This window comes from Parasteatoda tepidariorum, chromosome 4 (assembly GCF_043381705.1).
Source record: "Parasteatoda tepidariorum isolate YZ-2023 chromosome 4, CAS_Ptep_4.0, whole genome shotgun sequence".
Taxonomy (NCBI): Eukaryota; Metazoa; Arthropoda; class Arachnida; order Araneae; family Theridiidae; genus Parasteatoda; species Parasteatoda tepidariorum.
The window spans coordinates 27,976,422-27,991,302 of NC_092207.1; the positions used below are offsets into that span (position 1 = coordinate 27,976,422).

Genomic DNA, 14,881 nt, shown 5'->3' on the forward strand with positions numbered 1-14,881 from the left:
TATTATAATATTTTAAACCGTTTGATTTTATGTAATATAGTTATTTAAATGATTGGTGATTGATTTTATCAACTAATTTGTTGATTGTTTGCTTATATTAATTTGATTCGTTAGATATCGAAAAATAAATAACATTATATTAATTTAAGCTTACAGAAACATCGCGTTCTTTTTTTTTTTCATGGTATACGTTTGTATTTACGATTTTCAGGTTACTATTCTCTAAATACTATTTGCCTACGCTAATTCTGGGCGACAACCGTAAAAACGTCGTTTTGTCTTTAGCTACAGTTTTGCGACATTTTTCATGGATGTAAACGAGCTACATATAAATTTTTATGACATACCGTATTAAAATTTATAATGTTAACAGGATTACTTGATAAAATTACGAATTTTAACAAGAACCATTTTTAAAATAAATAAGCGAAATCGAAAATATATATATATCATAGCAAGTACAAATCTATGTATTAAAAAGAAAATCAAATGAGTGCAGCTTTATTAGTTTTCTGCTAATGACAGTATAACATATTTGTAGCTGTTTTGTTTTTTGAAAATATCACGTGAGTGTTCTACTCTAAGATAATCTACGAAACAGGCATCATTTCATTGGATTCTTATGTAAAGTTAGATTAACCCCTCTATGGATAAACTTAAATTATTAGTTTGAAAAGAAATAATCTTCTTAATTTCAGCTGTAAATCCTATATTGAACTGAAGTTAGATTTTAGGAACTCTAATTTAAGCCAACGAACGATTTTTAAAATCACAAGTTTTAATTTTTTCCGTTACCATGACGACCTTTTCTTCCTTTTTTAATGTATCACACCAGTGCATTTTTTTCTATTTTATTCAGTGTTTGTTTAATATTTTACGCAGAGTTATTTTTAAGATTGTTACAAATTAAAAGCCTAGCCAAAGAATATAGAAAGACCTAGCTATCATTTATAAATAGCATATAGCTGAAACGAATTGTGATTCTTGATTTTGATGAAACTACTATATGTTTCCAGTTACATATCCAAATCAAATAATACATGTTTTTTTTTTTTTTACTGAAATTTGCAAAAATGTAATGTTTTTTTTTTTTAAAAAAAAAATCGCTTTTATTTTCAGAAGTTATGATTCGAAAAAATTTCTTTAAAAAAAATAGTGCGTGGAGTCCCTCCGCGCGGAAGAAGTTAAACTTCGCAACCTGCGACGTTAATTGTAGAAGAATCAGCAGTCGTAGAAGGATCACTAGTTCTATTCAACGACTCTTTTTCCTGCTCCGCTCGCTTCCGTGCTCTGTAATCACGGTAATATTGTGCATTTTTCCCTCGTGGACCTCTTGAACCAGTGGAAGTGCTTGTGGTTGCCTCATCGTCTCGCCCTGGAAAATGTATTTGTATTAATAATGTATGTGAATGCGTCATAATGTAATTTCAAAAGAGAAAACCTAACAATCAATTGATATTCACAAGAGACGTACCTTGACATAACCTTAAATCCGTCGCATTGTCCATGGGATTGTTTTCACTCATTTTTTACAATTGTTATCCACTAAATTTGAAAATAAAAAATACTACCCTATTATGTGTATCAAAACAAACTCAAAAAATATTTATAGAAAAACAATACTTTTATTATTTTTATGCTAGTGAGAACCAAAACAATATGGAAATGAATGAGGGAAAACTGGATCCTACCACGTGATTTCCCGGCCAATAAAAATGTAGCGTTAAACGTTTAACGCAACCTTGTTGGAAGTCGCATAAGAAGTATAATTTCAAAAATATTTTCTTGAAAATTAAATGCTTTTATTTATATTTATTTGCTTATTATGAAGACGGATAAAATTTTCTATTGTTGTGTTGTGATGTATATTAATTAAACACTCTTTAGTTCAAAAGTTGCCTCAAGCACTAGTTTATTTTCGCTTGTGCTTGGAACATTTAAATTATTGCTCTAGTTCAGCCTTGGCATAAATAAGCAAATTCTTTTTTTTTTCCGCTTTCAAAATGTCCTTCTGGTAACTTGATTTGAACTCTGAAAATTTTAGTAACATGTTTGAGTTTATCTGGCGATTGTGGGAATGGCTGATAGGCCTTTTTTGGCAAACTGAAATGGAAGTTTCCGTAGTTGGTTTGCACAAAGCTGGCAAGACAACGTATGTGAACCTAATCTCCAAAATCGACTGCACTAATACCATTCCAACTGTGGGATTCAACATGAGAAAGATAAGGTGTGGTAATACCTCAATCAAAGTTTGGGATCTTGGTGGAGAGAGGAGATTTCGTGGAATGTGGGAAAGATACTGCCGTGGTGTGAATGCAATACTCTTCATGGTGGATGCAGCTGATGGCGAAAAAATTTTCGAAGCCAGGCATGAACTACACGAATTACTGCGAAAGCCTCAGCTGACTTGCGTTCCTATTTTGATCTTGGGCAACAAAACCGATTTGCCTCATGCTTTCAGTCAGGCTGAGCTTATAGACCATCTTAATTTAAAAAGCATCGAAAATCGAGAAGTTTCTTGTTTCATGGTATCTTGTAAATATCGTGAAAATATCGATATTACATTACAGTGGTTAATTGCCCATTCTAAGCGACCCAAATAGTTCTTATTTTTACTAGTGAGTGAACTAAGTTCGTTAAGTTTTAAATAAATATATGAATAAAGTAAAGCTTATGTGATTTGATTATTAATGAATTTGTGTTAAATTTTATAGTTCTAACACCAAGGCTTTGTAATTTCACCTCACTAAACTAGAATAAACGATTTAAACAACAAAAAAAATTTTACTTTGTTAAACATAACATTGTGGTGTTAGGGCGACTTTGGTGATTTGTTTCCCTTTAAATACCTGTTTTTAGTAGTAGTACTTTAAATGTCTTTACAATCCATAAATTATGCAATTATAATTATCAGAAATAGAGCCGTGATGGCTCAGGGGATTGAGCGTTCGCCTTCCAATGAGGTGAGCCGGGTTCAAATCCCAGCAATGGCCGATCGATACGAATTCCGCATCCGGCTTGCACCGACCACGGTGATGACATAAAAATATCCTCATTGGTAGACGTATTATGGGTTAGAGTCCCCTTGCCGTAAGGCTAACCTTGGGAGGTTTTCGTTGTTTTCCTCTCCGTGTAACGCAAATGCGAGTTAGTTCCTCGAAAAAGTGCATCACGAAGGCAAAATTTCTCCCAATACTTGATCCAGAAGTTCCCTTGTCTTCTGGATTGGTTTCAAAATTATAAGGCTATGGAGTTGAACATTAGAATATTACTTTGCATTGATTTTAAAATATGTAAAACCAAGAATGGTCGAGGAAAGTAACACACTTAGTGACAGTTTTTTAAACTTTTATGATTCTTAAATATTTTCTTTATTTTAGTTTTTAGCCCGTTAGTTAATTTTTTTTTTTTTGTCGAAAAGTATAAGTAATTAGTTCTGCCTGTTGCGATCAAGAAAAGATGAAATTTATATTGTCATTTCGCACTTAATGAAATTTGAAGACTCTAGCTAGTCGAAAAATGGTCGAAATTTCCATTGCGAGTTTTGCCCCTTAAAAACGAACACGGGAGGGATTTAAATATAACGTAGTAAAAAGGATGACAATTTTAATAGCATTCCTTAATTTCGTGTGTATGAAAATCATCAATATCATTGACGCGACAGCTTCGGATGGTCCTTCTCCAGAATATTTCTCCATGCTGCTCTTTGTCGCCAGATCTTGCCTCTTCAATACCATGGTTGCTTGGAAATCCACGTTCATGAGATCCAGCTGTTGAATAATTTTTGGACGTCCTCTAGCTCTACTACCAATTGGTTTATAACTGAAAATTTGATGTGTTTAGCTAGTTGTGGCAAATGTGCCTTTCAAATCTGTTCAATCGTATTCCCTAATTTCGTGTTCGCGTGTATAAAAATAATGGGATAAAATTGAATTAATCGCGATTGCTCAAAATCAAGGTATTAATAAGGTTTGGTAATTTTTCATGCGAATATGAATACAAATGTACGCAATTCTGCAAAAAGAAGTTTTAAAAATCTTTTTTGGAGAATTATCTATTACCCCAACAGAGCAAACAACTGTTTTTTAAAATGTTAGTTGACCAAAGAAATCGGAAACTTTCTACTTAAAAGCAGATAATTGATTTTAAACTCAATAATTTATTGAAACGCTAGCAAAAATTAGTCCAGCATTGGATTACCTTTCGGAGAAGGACAGTAAAAAATCACTTTTCTCAGTATCTGTATTAAAACTGCACCAGTTACCTTTATACCAGTAGTATCTGTTTCCAAAATTAATTAAGCAGCATTGGTGTTAAAAAAAGTATGACGATTTTCGACTTCTCTCCTAAATGAATTAGTATCTTTTCTTCATTAACTTAGCTTTTTAGTATGAAGCTTACTTTTTTTTATTTCAATTAGTACCTGTTACCATCTCCAAAACGAATAAATACAATTTCTACAGTTTTGTTTTTTAATACGTAGCTTAATTTTTATTTCAATTAGTACTTATAACCAATATTAATTAAGCATCATTGGCGTCAGAGTTAGCATTGTGAGTTTTTATTTTTCTCTGAAATGAATTAGTACCAACCTTATTTTATTGTTTCAATTAGAAAATTTTACCATCATCATTAGCGTCGTAATAAGAACAGTTATTTTTCGCGCTCCTCATAAATTAATTAATATTTCTCCATTAATTTTGCTTTTTCGTACATTAATTTTTTAGTACCTATTACCAAAATTAATCAAGCAACTACGTCAGTAATGGTATGGCAACTTACGTAATTAAATTAATCTTTGTTATTAATCCCTTGATTTTGCTTATCAGTGCACATGTTAATTTTTTTTATTTCAAAAACCATTGATTTTAAATTATTTACTTTTATAGAAACGCCTTTTTAAAGCATAACTGTAAACAAAATAAATGCGTGGTTTCGTATAAGTTTAGATATACTAATTTAATGACGCAGACCGCCTTTGTCACCTCTTTCATGGTTATCATTCAGTTTGAAGACTCTCCGTGTAGTAAATGGTGACTGATACACGTTAAATTTGTCGAGTCACAAAGTCCTCCATGTTCCCATAACAAATCAATACCTCTGGGGGTACTGATCCAGGAGTTCCCTTGTCTTCTGGAATGGTTCAAATTTAAAGGCTACGGAGTTGAACATTAGTAGCCGTAAACCCAAACATTGGGTCGGCTGTTCAATGACGGTTATAAAATTAAAAAAAATAAGGAATGCGCAATAAATGCCTTTTTTTTTAAATGAGAGCTATAAGCTAACGAACAACACTGATGTCAACTTTAAAATATTTGGAAAAAAAAACAGAATCGTCTGCAGTTTCGTTTATATCAATTGCTAGCTCTAAACCAACGAAAACATTCCATTTTTCAAACATCCTTCCCAAACGATATAATTGGATGCCTGAACGTGACATCATCGTAAGTGTTTCGTGGCATTTGTCGGTTCAGAAGCTAATCAAGGTCGACACATACGAGTAACGTCGCCTACAGGTATCCAATTAAATCTAATTTAAATTTCATTGTTAGGGATAATAACTTTACTTCTCTTATTTTATAACGGTCGTTGAACAACCGACCTAATTTTTTGGGTTTACGACTACTAATGTTCAACTACGTAGCCTTGTAATTTTGAACCCAATCTAGAAGACAAGGGAACTCCTGGATCAAGTATTCGAAGAAATTTGCCTTCGTGGAGGGCTTTTTTGATGGTGCTAACTCGCATTTGCGATACATGAAGAGGAAGACCACGAGAACCTCCCACGATTAGCCTGATAGCAAGGAGACTCTAACCCATGATCGCTGAGGATATTTCACGTCAGCACTGTGGTCGGTGTAATCCGGATGCCGAATTCGGTTCACCTCGAGAATAAAATTGCCACTTGTCATCCACTGTTCAAATTTTAGGACGCTAACATGAACAGTTGAGTTATAAGAGAGTGATACATTTATTCATTTTATTATCATAGGTAATTTACTACTGATGAAGGGAAATATCGATACTACTTATATTTNCTGGCTTGCACCGACCACAGTGCTGACGTGAAATATCCACAGTGCTAGACGGATCATGGGTTAGAGTCCCCTTGCCGTCAGACTCACCTTAGGTGATTTTCTTGGACTTCCCCTCCGTGTAACGGAAATGTGGGTTAGTTCCATCAAAAAGTCGTCCACGAAGGCAAATTTTCCCCCCAATACTTGATTAAGGAGTTCTCTTGTCTACTAAATTGGGTTCAAAATTACAAGGCTACGGAGTTGAACATTAGTAGTCGTAAACCCAAACATTGGGTCGGCGGTTCAACGACGGTTATAAAATTAAAATAATAAGGAATGCGCAATAAATGTCTTTTACAGGTATCCAATTAAATCTGATTTAAATCACATTGTTAGGGATAATAGCTTCACTTCTCTTATTTTATAACGGTCTTTGAACAACCGACCCGATTTTTTGAGTTTACGACTACTAATGTTCAACTACGTATCCTTGTAATTTTGAACCCAATCTGGAAGACAAGGGAGCTCCTGGATGAAGTATTGGGAGGAATTTGCCTTCGCGGAGGGCTTTATAGATGGAACTAACCCGCATTTGCGCCACATGGAGAGGAAGACCACGAAAACCTTCCACGGTTAGCCTGATAGCAAGGGGACTCTAACCCATGATCGCTGAGGATATTTCAAGTCAGCTCTGTGGTCTGTGTAAGCCGGATGCGGAATTCGGTTCACCTCGAGAATAAAATTGCCACTTGTCATCCACTGTTCAAATTTTAGGACGCTAACATGAACAGTTGAGTTATAAGAGAGTGATACATTTATTCATTTTATTATCATAGGTAATTTACTACTGATGAAAGGAAATATCGATACTACAGATATTTTCAGTTGTCATCAGCATGAAATTATTAAAAAGTTAATCTTTTCAATCCTGTTTATAACGATTAGAAGATTAATATTATGAAAGTTAAAGCTTAAAGAGGTATGTCTACTTTTCTATCATTTTGCAAAATATTAAATCGATTTTATTTATAACAAATTTTACATTTAACCCTGTGGCCAGTCGTAACGTGGATTTTGAATGCTATAAAATAAGTATATTGAAGTTCATAAGGATTCAGTTTTATCAATGGTTTTAAATAATTATATTGGTGATAAAACATATAATAAACAAAAGGCAATTAATGTAACAGGCAGTTGCTTGGATGAAGTTACTGAGACTATATTTTTTTACTATGACCATTTTTTGATAAATGGAGTTTTTAAACCATAAGTAAATTAACCAAAATTATGGTAAAATTACTGATTTCGTTCGAAACCCTCTAGTATATGTAAAAAAAAAAAAGTAGCAGTTTTCAGAAGTGTCTGATTTTTAATCGGTTTCGAAAACGAACAGTCGTCATAATACTGAAAATGTTAAATGACTCGCGTTGTTATCAAGGACTGAAAAAAAATTTTTATTAATGGAAGTATGGGATAAACGGTAAACTTTAAGTAAGCAACAGATTCGCATTGATTATAGCAAAGTAGAATGTAAATGAAAAAGGGAAAAAAAAAAGAATAAATGAGGGAGTGATGATAAATTGTGTCAACAAAATTATCTAACTAATATGAAAATAAGAGTAGGTAAAGTCAAGTGTTTTGGAAGCGAATAGTACTTGGGTGAAATATTCGAATCAAATTCACTTATGTGAAATTCGAAATAAAAAACAAAAATCTTAAATATTGTAAAATCACAATTGCGAAAAAATTATTTTTTAAACATAAATTAATTTCAAATTTTTTAAGTAATAAAGAAAATCGTAAGCCTTGTCAAACAATGTTGTAAATGTGGCAAAAATTAACGTAAGATGTAATTTATTTTAACTTTTTCTAAAAAAAAAAAGCAAAGTTGAGAAAAAGAAATACTGTATACAATATAGGGTTATAATGTATGGGATAGTGATGGGGGGAATAACTTAAAAATATAATGGAATGTCAAATTGAGAAAAATAAACGGTTTTTTTTTCATCTTTATTATAAGGCTTTAAAAGAAGCTCGTGAAATTTGTATTGTGCATGGAGAGGTTGCCATAGCTTAAAAAAAACTGATTATAATTTGCAGGCTGTGTTTAAAAAATGGAAATTTTGACCTAAAGACGCATACACCTCGTTTTAGCCTTCCATAAGTTCCATCATATTTTGCAGTGGCCCCCATCCCCCCCAAGCTCTTGGGCTCATTCATCCCCCCCCCAAAAAAAAATTTGCTAACTTCCCCCTTCCATGTTAGCTTTTTTTATTTATGTACTTAAAAAAAAACAAATTCTCTCGTCTAAATTCCCCTCCCCCAAACTATCCGTTTTATTTAGTGTAAAAATCCCCCCCAAGCTTTAAGTGGGCGCATCGTGCGCCCACCTTCCCCCCTGATGGGGCCCTTGATAATCTGCACAAAAATTCCAGTCAAAAGACAAGGGAGCTGGCAAGTAAAATAAAATGCTCTTACACTTGAACCTTACAAAAAAAAATTAAATAAAAAGCGGGAACTTAGTTTTAGTTTCCAACTTAAGTAAATCCAATTAGTCCTCGGATGCCAACCCAAACAGTGGTCGGCAAACTCAGTTCCAAAATCTCGTTTGCCCGCGTTTAATTCAAAAAGAAGCTGCTGTCCATTTGAAAAAATACCACATGCGAATCAAGAGCCAGTTTGCCGACCATTGGTCTAAAAGTATAAATTTTTAATGAAAAAAATTATTACCAAGAGATAAATTTTAATATAACAGGATGGAATTCTCGATATTAACAACTTGGGATGATAAGCCAATCGATCATGAAGCGACTATTATAAAATTGCATTCTGAAGATGATGTTGTGATTATGGAAATAAAAGCTCCATTTTATGATGATCCACCACCAAATCCCAGGGGGACTGATAAATCCTTTAACAAATTGTGGGATTATGAAGGTAAACTATGTCTTTATTGCACTTAATATTTCCGGAGTTCAATGCTATAATTTTTTATCAATATACTTTTGTGTATTTCAAACATGACTATCGATTTGAAAAATCAATTAAGGAAAAACGAAAGGAACCAAATGCTACGTTCTGCTTAGGAAACTAGTATTTATCCTCAAAGCTTTTATAATTAGTTACAGTAGTGTTGCCAAGTGAAAGTCCTAAAAGTAAGTTTTAAAATAATCACTGTTTTTAACATAAAGCACACTCTGAAGGTCAGAATTAACAAACTGTTTGTCAATAATGAGACATATCGACGGAGAGTAAGCTTACCACTAACCTGAACCACTTAACGATCTCTATAGATTACAGTATTGCTGATACAGAGTAACTTGAACTGTTAGGCTTAACTCTTAACACCCCGAGGTTAGGCTTAACTCTTAGTTCGAACGATCTAACCCTTAACGATCGGTTAATTTTCAAGAAAACGGTAATAAAAGTGCCTATTTTTTGGCTTTTGTATTTGTATTACGTATGTGATTAGTGCTGACATCTAGTTTAAAATAAACTGACTATCTACAATTACCATAAAAATATCCTGGTGCTGCCATCTGGTGTGTAAAATGAGACATAATTTTTTTCCGGGCAAACGAAATGAATTAGTTTTCTTCTTATTGGCGCGTTACTACTGAACACTCCATCCCGTCAATATCACGGGAGGGAGAAATAGAGGGCGAAACTTCACCTCGTCATTTTCACGGTCTATTGGCGATCGAAATGGGCTGCAGGTGGCGTAGAGCAGAACTCTTTTCCTATGGCAACACTTCACATGCTTTCCCCATTAGCGTGTGGAAAATCATAGAGGAAAGAAGTACGTTAGGTTCTCTCTTGATTTTCATATAGATTGAAATCTTTTAACTTGAAAAACTATATGGAACTGAAAACTACATTAAACATAGTTCTAAAGAAAATTATATGGAAATTTTAAAAAATATTCTTATTAAATAAAAAGGAAAAATATTAAGAAAAGGGAAAATACCGTAGTACATTCCTATACAACTGAAAAGAGGAGGAGAGGGAAGGGAGAAGGGCTAAAGGCATGAAACCGGTCTCTCCCCAGATGGCGTATTCGAGTGTTGCGATCGCGAATGGTCGTGATCGCGCTCATAAAAAATATTTTAAAAATGCCGAATCGTTTTCATTTACTATAAAAACAATAACCGGTTTTTAGGTAATTCTTATTAAATTTCTGTATAATTTTACTACTGTTAAAAAACATTAAGATTCGCTCTTATTTATTGTTAGAAGTAAATTTTGTTCAATAGTTCTAGAATTCTCGGCAACCTACGCTTCTCTTCACCGGTTCTCAACCACAATGGGCTTAAAGCATTGAATCTGTTATTCAGATACCTAGTAGAGATCAATTCAAGCTTTTTCAGTGTTTACCTCATAACAGATATAGTTTGTCTAATGTAAGAACTCCCCTAGCTACTCGTCTGGGCCCGTGGTGGTGATCATGGTAACGAGGTAAAACTATTTCACATAGGGGTGTGAGATCACTGTTTAGGACAGGTTTTGGCTCGGGTCGGCGAGCTAAAGGGAATATTTTTCTTCGGTCTATTGTGTTAGTTCTAGAGTGAAGAGAAGCTACTCTCCCTGAAATACGCTATTCTTGTTTCCAAAGCAGCAGAGACGATCTCAGACTTAGTGTCGAGGGGAGTTCTTACCGTAGACAAACTATATACGCCAAGCAAATATTTACAATTGTGAATGCTCTGACATGCAGTTTAAAATATTGTTTTTTAGTCAGTAGCACCATCTGTTGACACTGATTTCCAAACTTTTGATGAAAAGAGGTTTCTGATTTCTTAAGCAGAACTCAGCTAACCATACATTTTTGTCTCTTTCTGATTGATTTTTCAAATTGTAAGGGCATATTTAGGATACGCAGTAATTTAAAATGCATGTTTTTCTTTTTGTATAGTCGTTGAAGCATTTTTTCTTGGAAAAGCTGAAAAATACCTTGAGCTAGAGTTTTCTCCGTAAGTTATTAAACTTCGACTAATATAGTATTAACTAGGGATATATATAGTCTTAATTTATTGATGCAATGTATAATAAGTATATTCTGATTTACTTATATCCATAAATTGTGATTCCTTACAGGCATGGATTTTATTTTGTATTGCTGCTCGCAGGGAGAAAAAATGCAATTAAAGTAAGATAGGCTCATATTCATTCAAATTTCATTTATTGGCTAGTTTCATTCAGCATTGTTGTAAAAAACTATTTGATCTTCTTAAACCCAGAGTCCAATATAGTTTATTTTTCTCTTAAAAGATAATATTGTCTTTACAGATAATATTATCTTAAAAGATAATATTGTAAAAAAGATAATATATGTCTTTACAAAGCGATTGTCTACGTAAAAATATCAATGGATTTACTAATTTTTCCAAAATAGAGGCAAAAATGACTAATTTTGCAGTCAATTGTGCAAAAAATTAACGACATTTTCAATAAATCAATTCGCGCTTTTCTTTTTCTCGCACAGTTTTAACTTAACCATATTTTTATTGGCGTAATTTCCTCTAATCTTTTAATCACATAGCTGTCATATTTAATTTGGAAAACTGATCCATGCCGCAATCGAGCTTAAAAAGATCGCTATTTTATTATTTTTAATTCGTAGCTATTTTTTTTTTTAAGTTTATAGTAATATTTATTTAAATGACATATTATTCATGCAGGGCCAGATATATTTTATCTCTACAGTGTAATTGAAAATGAGCTCTACTATTCTGTTATATTATCCCCATGTGAAGCAATATATGTGGGAAGAAATCAAATAGATAATTATTGATCAAAAATTTCTGTAATTCTTGAGGAGAAATAATTATTCAGAAAAGAAAATTAAAAAATATTATGAAATGCTCATTAGTTTTAGAATATGCCAATTTTTTATTTATTTAACGCATTACAGTTTATAACTCTTAATTTTATCTTCTTAAGTTTATAACTCTTTGTTTGAATCCAGTAGATTCTACTTTATTACCACTAAAAATATTCAACAATATACAAAAAAAAAAAATCGTAATAATTAAAAAAGTCAAAAAATTTTGAATCGAATTAATTAATTTTGTTGATTAATTTTAAAGCTCTAGTTTCAGGAGGTTAAATTAAAATTGTTAGAAGGTGAATACTAGTTAAACTGTTTGGTTATAAGTTAACTCTTATTTACGATTAAGATTTAATCTTTCCTGTAACTATATTGTCTTGTACTACATTGTTCACTCAAGATCCCTTAAAATGCCGAAAAAATTCACTAAATTCTACAGAAAGAATTATCTAAGCTTAGTAAGGATTATAGTAAGGATATAAGTAAGGATTATATGTTAAATTTAGAAATACATCATAAAAATTCTGCCCCCAGCTAACTTCGCTTACCAACCCCCATGATTGTTTTACTATCATTTTTGTTTTGTATCATAAATTGATACATATTACTTTAAAAGATCCAAAAAATATTTTTATTGTTTATTAACAAAAATTAGGCTTAACTGATTTTGAAACCTTTTTTTCTTTTGCTTTTAAACCATTACGATTTCATCCACAAACTTGATTTTTAAATTCGTTATAAATTATTGGCAGATATAAAAATTTGTTAAATGTTTTTCTACTACAGAAATAATTTAGCAATTGTGCAAAAATTTAATTTATAATTTTTTACCATTTTGTATTCATTACTAGACGGCTCATCGCCAATCCCCGTAATTGATTCTCATTCATCATTGTTTTATCCCCCTCCCCTTTAAACGTTAATATTTTCCACATTTTGTTTTCAAAATAATACAATTATTGTAACTTTTTGTAAGAACATTTTGTTAATATGTTAATCGTAACGAAATAGACGGTTTACTAGATTCGAAAAATAATCTAAATAGTACGGATTGTGTGATTCAAATAGAAAACGACTTTTATCCCTCTTTATGAATTTTTTTATTTTTATAATCAATGTTAAGATTTATATCTGGCAACAACAATCTCTCTTTCTTTCTTTTTTTGCTACATTTGATTGAGATCTATTGGAGCACGCCTATAAAATTAAAGATCTCGTCAGGAAAATATAAATTCTCAACAATATATATTAAATAGTTAATATTCACAATAAAAAAACAGAAAAAATTACGAAAAAGCACTAAAATTTGCAATAACATTCGAACGAATGACCTAAAAATCACACATTTTGAAACACAATTCGCGTTAAGCTCACAAATAAAAATGGATCTTTCAGGTTTAACTAAGTGGTTGCATTACAGCGGACTACAGATCGACCAAAACATTATTTTTTCCTACAAGTTTAACAGTTGATAATTCTCTAACTAATAATCGAATCTATAAGTTTTTTTTCCATCGAATTTCTTACACATTTTTTTACGCATCATCGCAAATTTGAACTTTTTAAATCTTATAGTTTTGGCTTTGTAAAACAAAATGCATCTTTAAAAAAAAAGTGCGAAAAAAATTCGTGAAAAAGGCCTTGCAGAGCGGCTCGTACGGTATTTTTTACGTCCAGTTTAACAGTTACTAATTCTCGAATTAACTATGGAATATTAATATTTTTTATTCTATCGTTCTTCGTACATTATTCTACAATTCTTCGTAATTTCAAAGTCATAGTCACTTCGCAACGAAGCAAAATGAAACATCAAGTTGAACATCCAAACAGCGGCGCCGGCCCTTACTATTACGATTAAAAACGGTGTAAAGTGTTTTGATTATTAAATTTAAGGTAATTCAAAAAGTGTATCGATTTGACTTTATTTTGAGTGAATCGCTCAATCGTTAATAAAGAAGTTGAAACTTATTTCTAGTAATCAACTTTCAACTCCTCTGTTTCTTCTCTCAATTAATCCAGTATTGTTGTTTATTACACTCCCCTTCCTATACTATGATTTATCAGATTGCGATGGCTTGTTGGTTAAATATTAATTTGCGACCCCAAATGCGTATAATTATATGCTCTCGTTTTTTATTGGGATTACAAAAATACTTATTAAGGGAGGTGTTTATGGAACAACTTGCATAAGAATATATAACCCTGTATCAGCCAATTAGTTAGGCATTAATGTTTTTAAGTGTTGGTAATTCAGCTTATTTTTTAGAAAAACTCCTCCTACTTGTTTTTTTGTAAACTCTTTTTCAACAACTGTACAAGCTGGCAGCTTACAGTTGTTGCAATTATGCTAACTGAGATACAAGTAATCTGCTACACAAGCAATTATGCTAAATGAGTGTACAACTGCTTTTGCAATCCTGACATGTCAAGTTTTTCCTATTCAAATTGTANTTTAGTTTTGATTCAATTTAATTGTTCATCTTATAGTTTCAAATTAGTTTCGTTAAGTTTGGCAAATGTACTGAAAATACGTTCGCTGCAGCTTGTTTTAAGTTAGCCAGAAAACCTCGCTATCTTCCTATCATTGCCGGAGCACGGTCAGTTGCTACAAAAATGATATTAGTCAAGGGTAGAGCTTTTAATTCAGTCAATGGCGTTAACAAATAACAATTCTTGGTAAAATTTTTATTCCTTTGCAAATCTTACATAAGCTAAAAGTAAAAGCTTCGTTTCCTGCATAAGTGAACTAATCAAGCTGTATACAAAATTCAGATATTTTTAAGTACTCACATAAAGAATTTTCTACGCACTGAGATATTTTGTCAATCCTTCTTCGTACATTATTATTACTCCGTGGAATTCTTTTTACAATGATAATAGATGCTTTGTGCAACCCGGTGAATATTTTCTCACTTACAGCTAGTAAAATAAGTTCTTCAATAGTGTGAGACTAATCATGTAATAATAATAAATTCAATAGTGTGGGACTAATCATGTAATACATAGAAACATGCGAAACTATGAGAAACATGCAATC

General features: G+C 32.2%; 1 protein-coding gene and 1 pseudogene across 1 annotated transcript; both read left to right on the forward strand.

The window, feature by feature from the left end:
* The first annotated feature begins 1,138 nt into the window (after nt 1-1,138).
* On the forward strand, nt 1,139-2,785 carry LOC107441729 (ADP-ribosylation factor-like protein 8B pseudogene; annotated as a pseudogene).
* Nucleotides 2,786-8,773: 5,988 nt separating this feature from the next.
* On the forward strand, nt 8,774-14,511 carry LOC107441707 (UPF0462 protein C4orf33-like). The gene is made up of 4 exons (XM_071179693.1): nt 8,774-8,954; nt 10,930-10,987; nt 11,112-11,163; nt 14,332-14,511. Exons 1-4 carry the CDS (start codon nt 8,774-8,776, stop codon nt 14,509-14,511), a joined length of 471 nt encoding a protein of 156 aa, XP_071035794.1.
* The last annotated feature ends 370 nt before the right edge of the window (nt 14,512-14,881 follow it).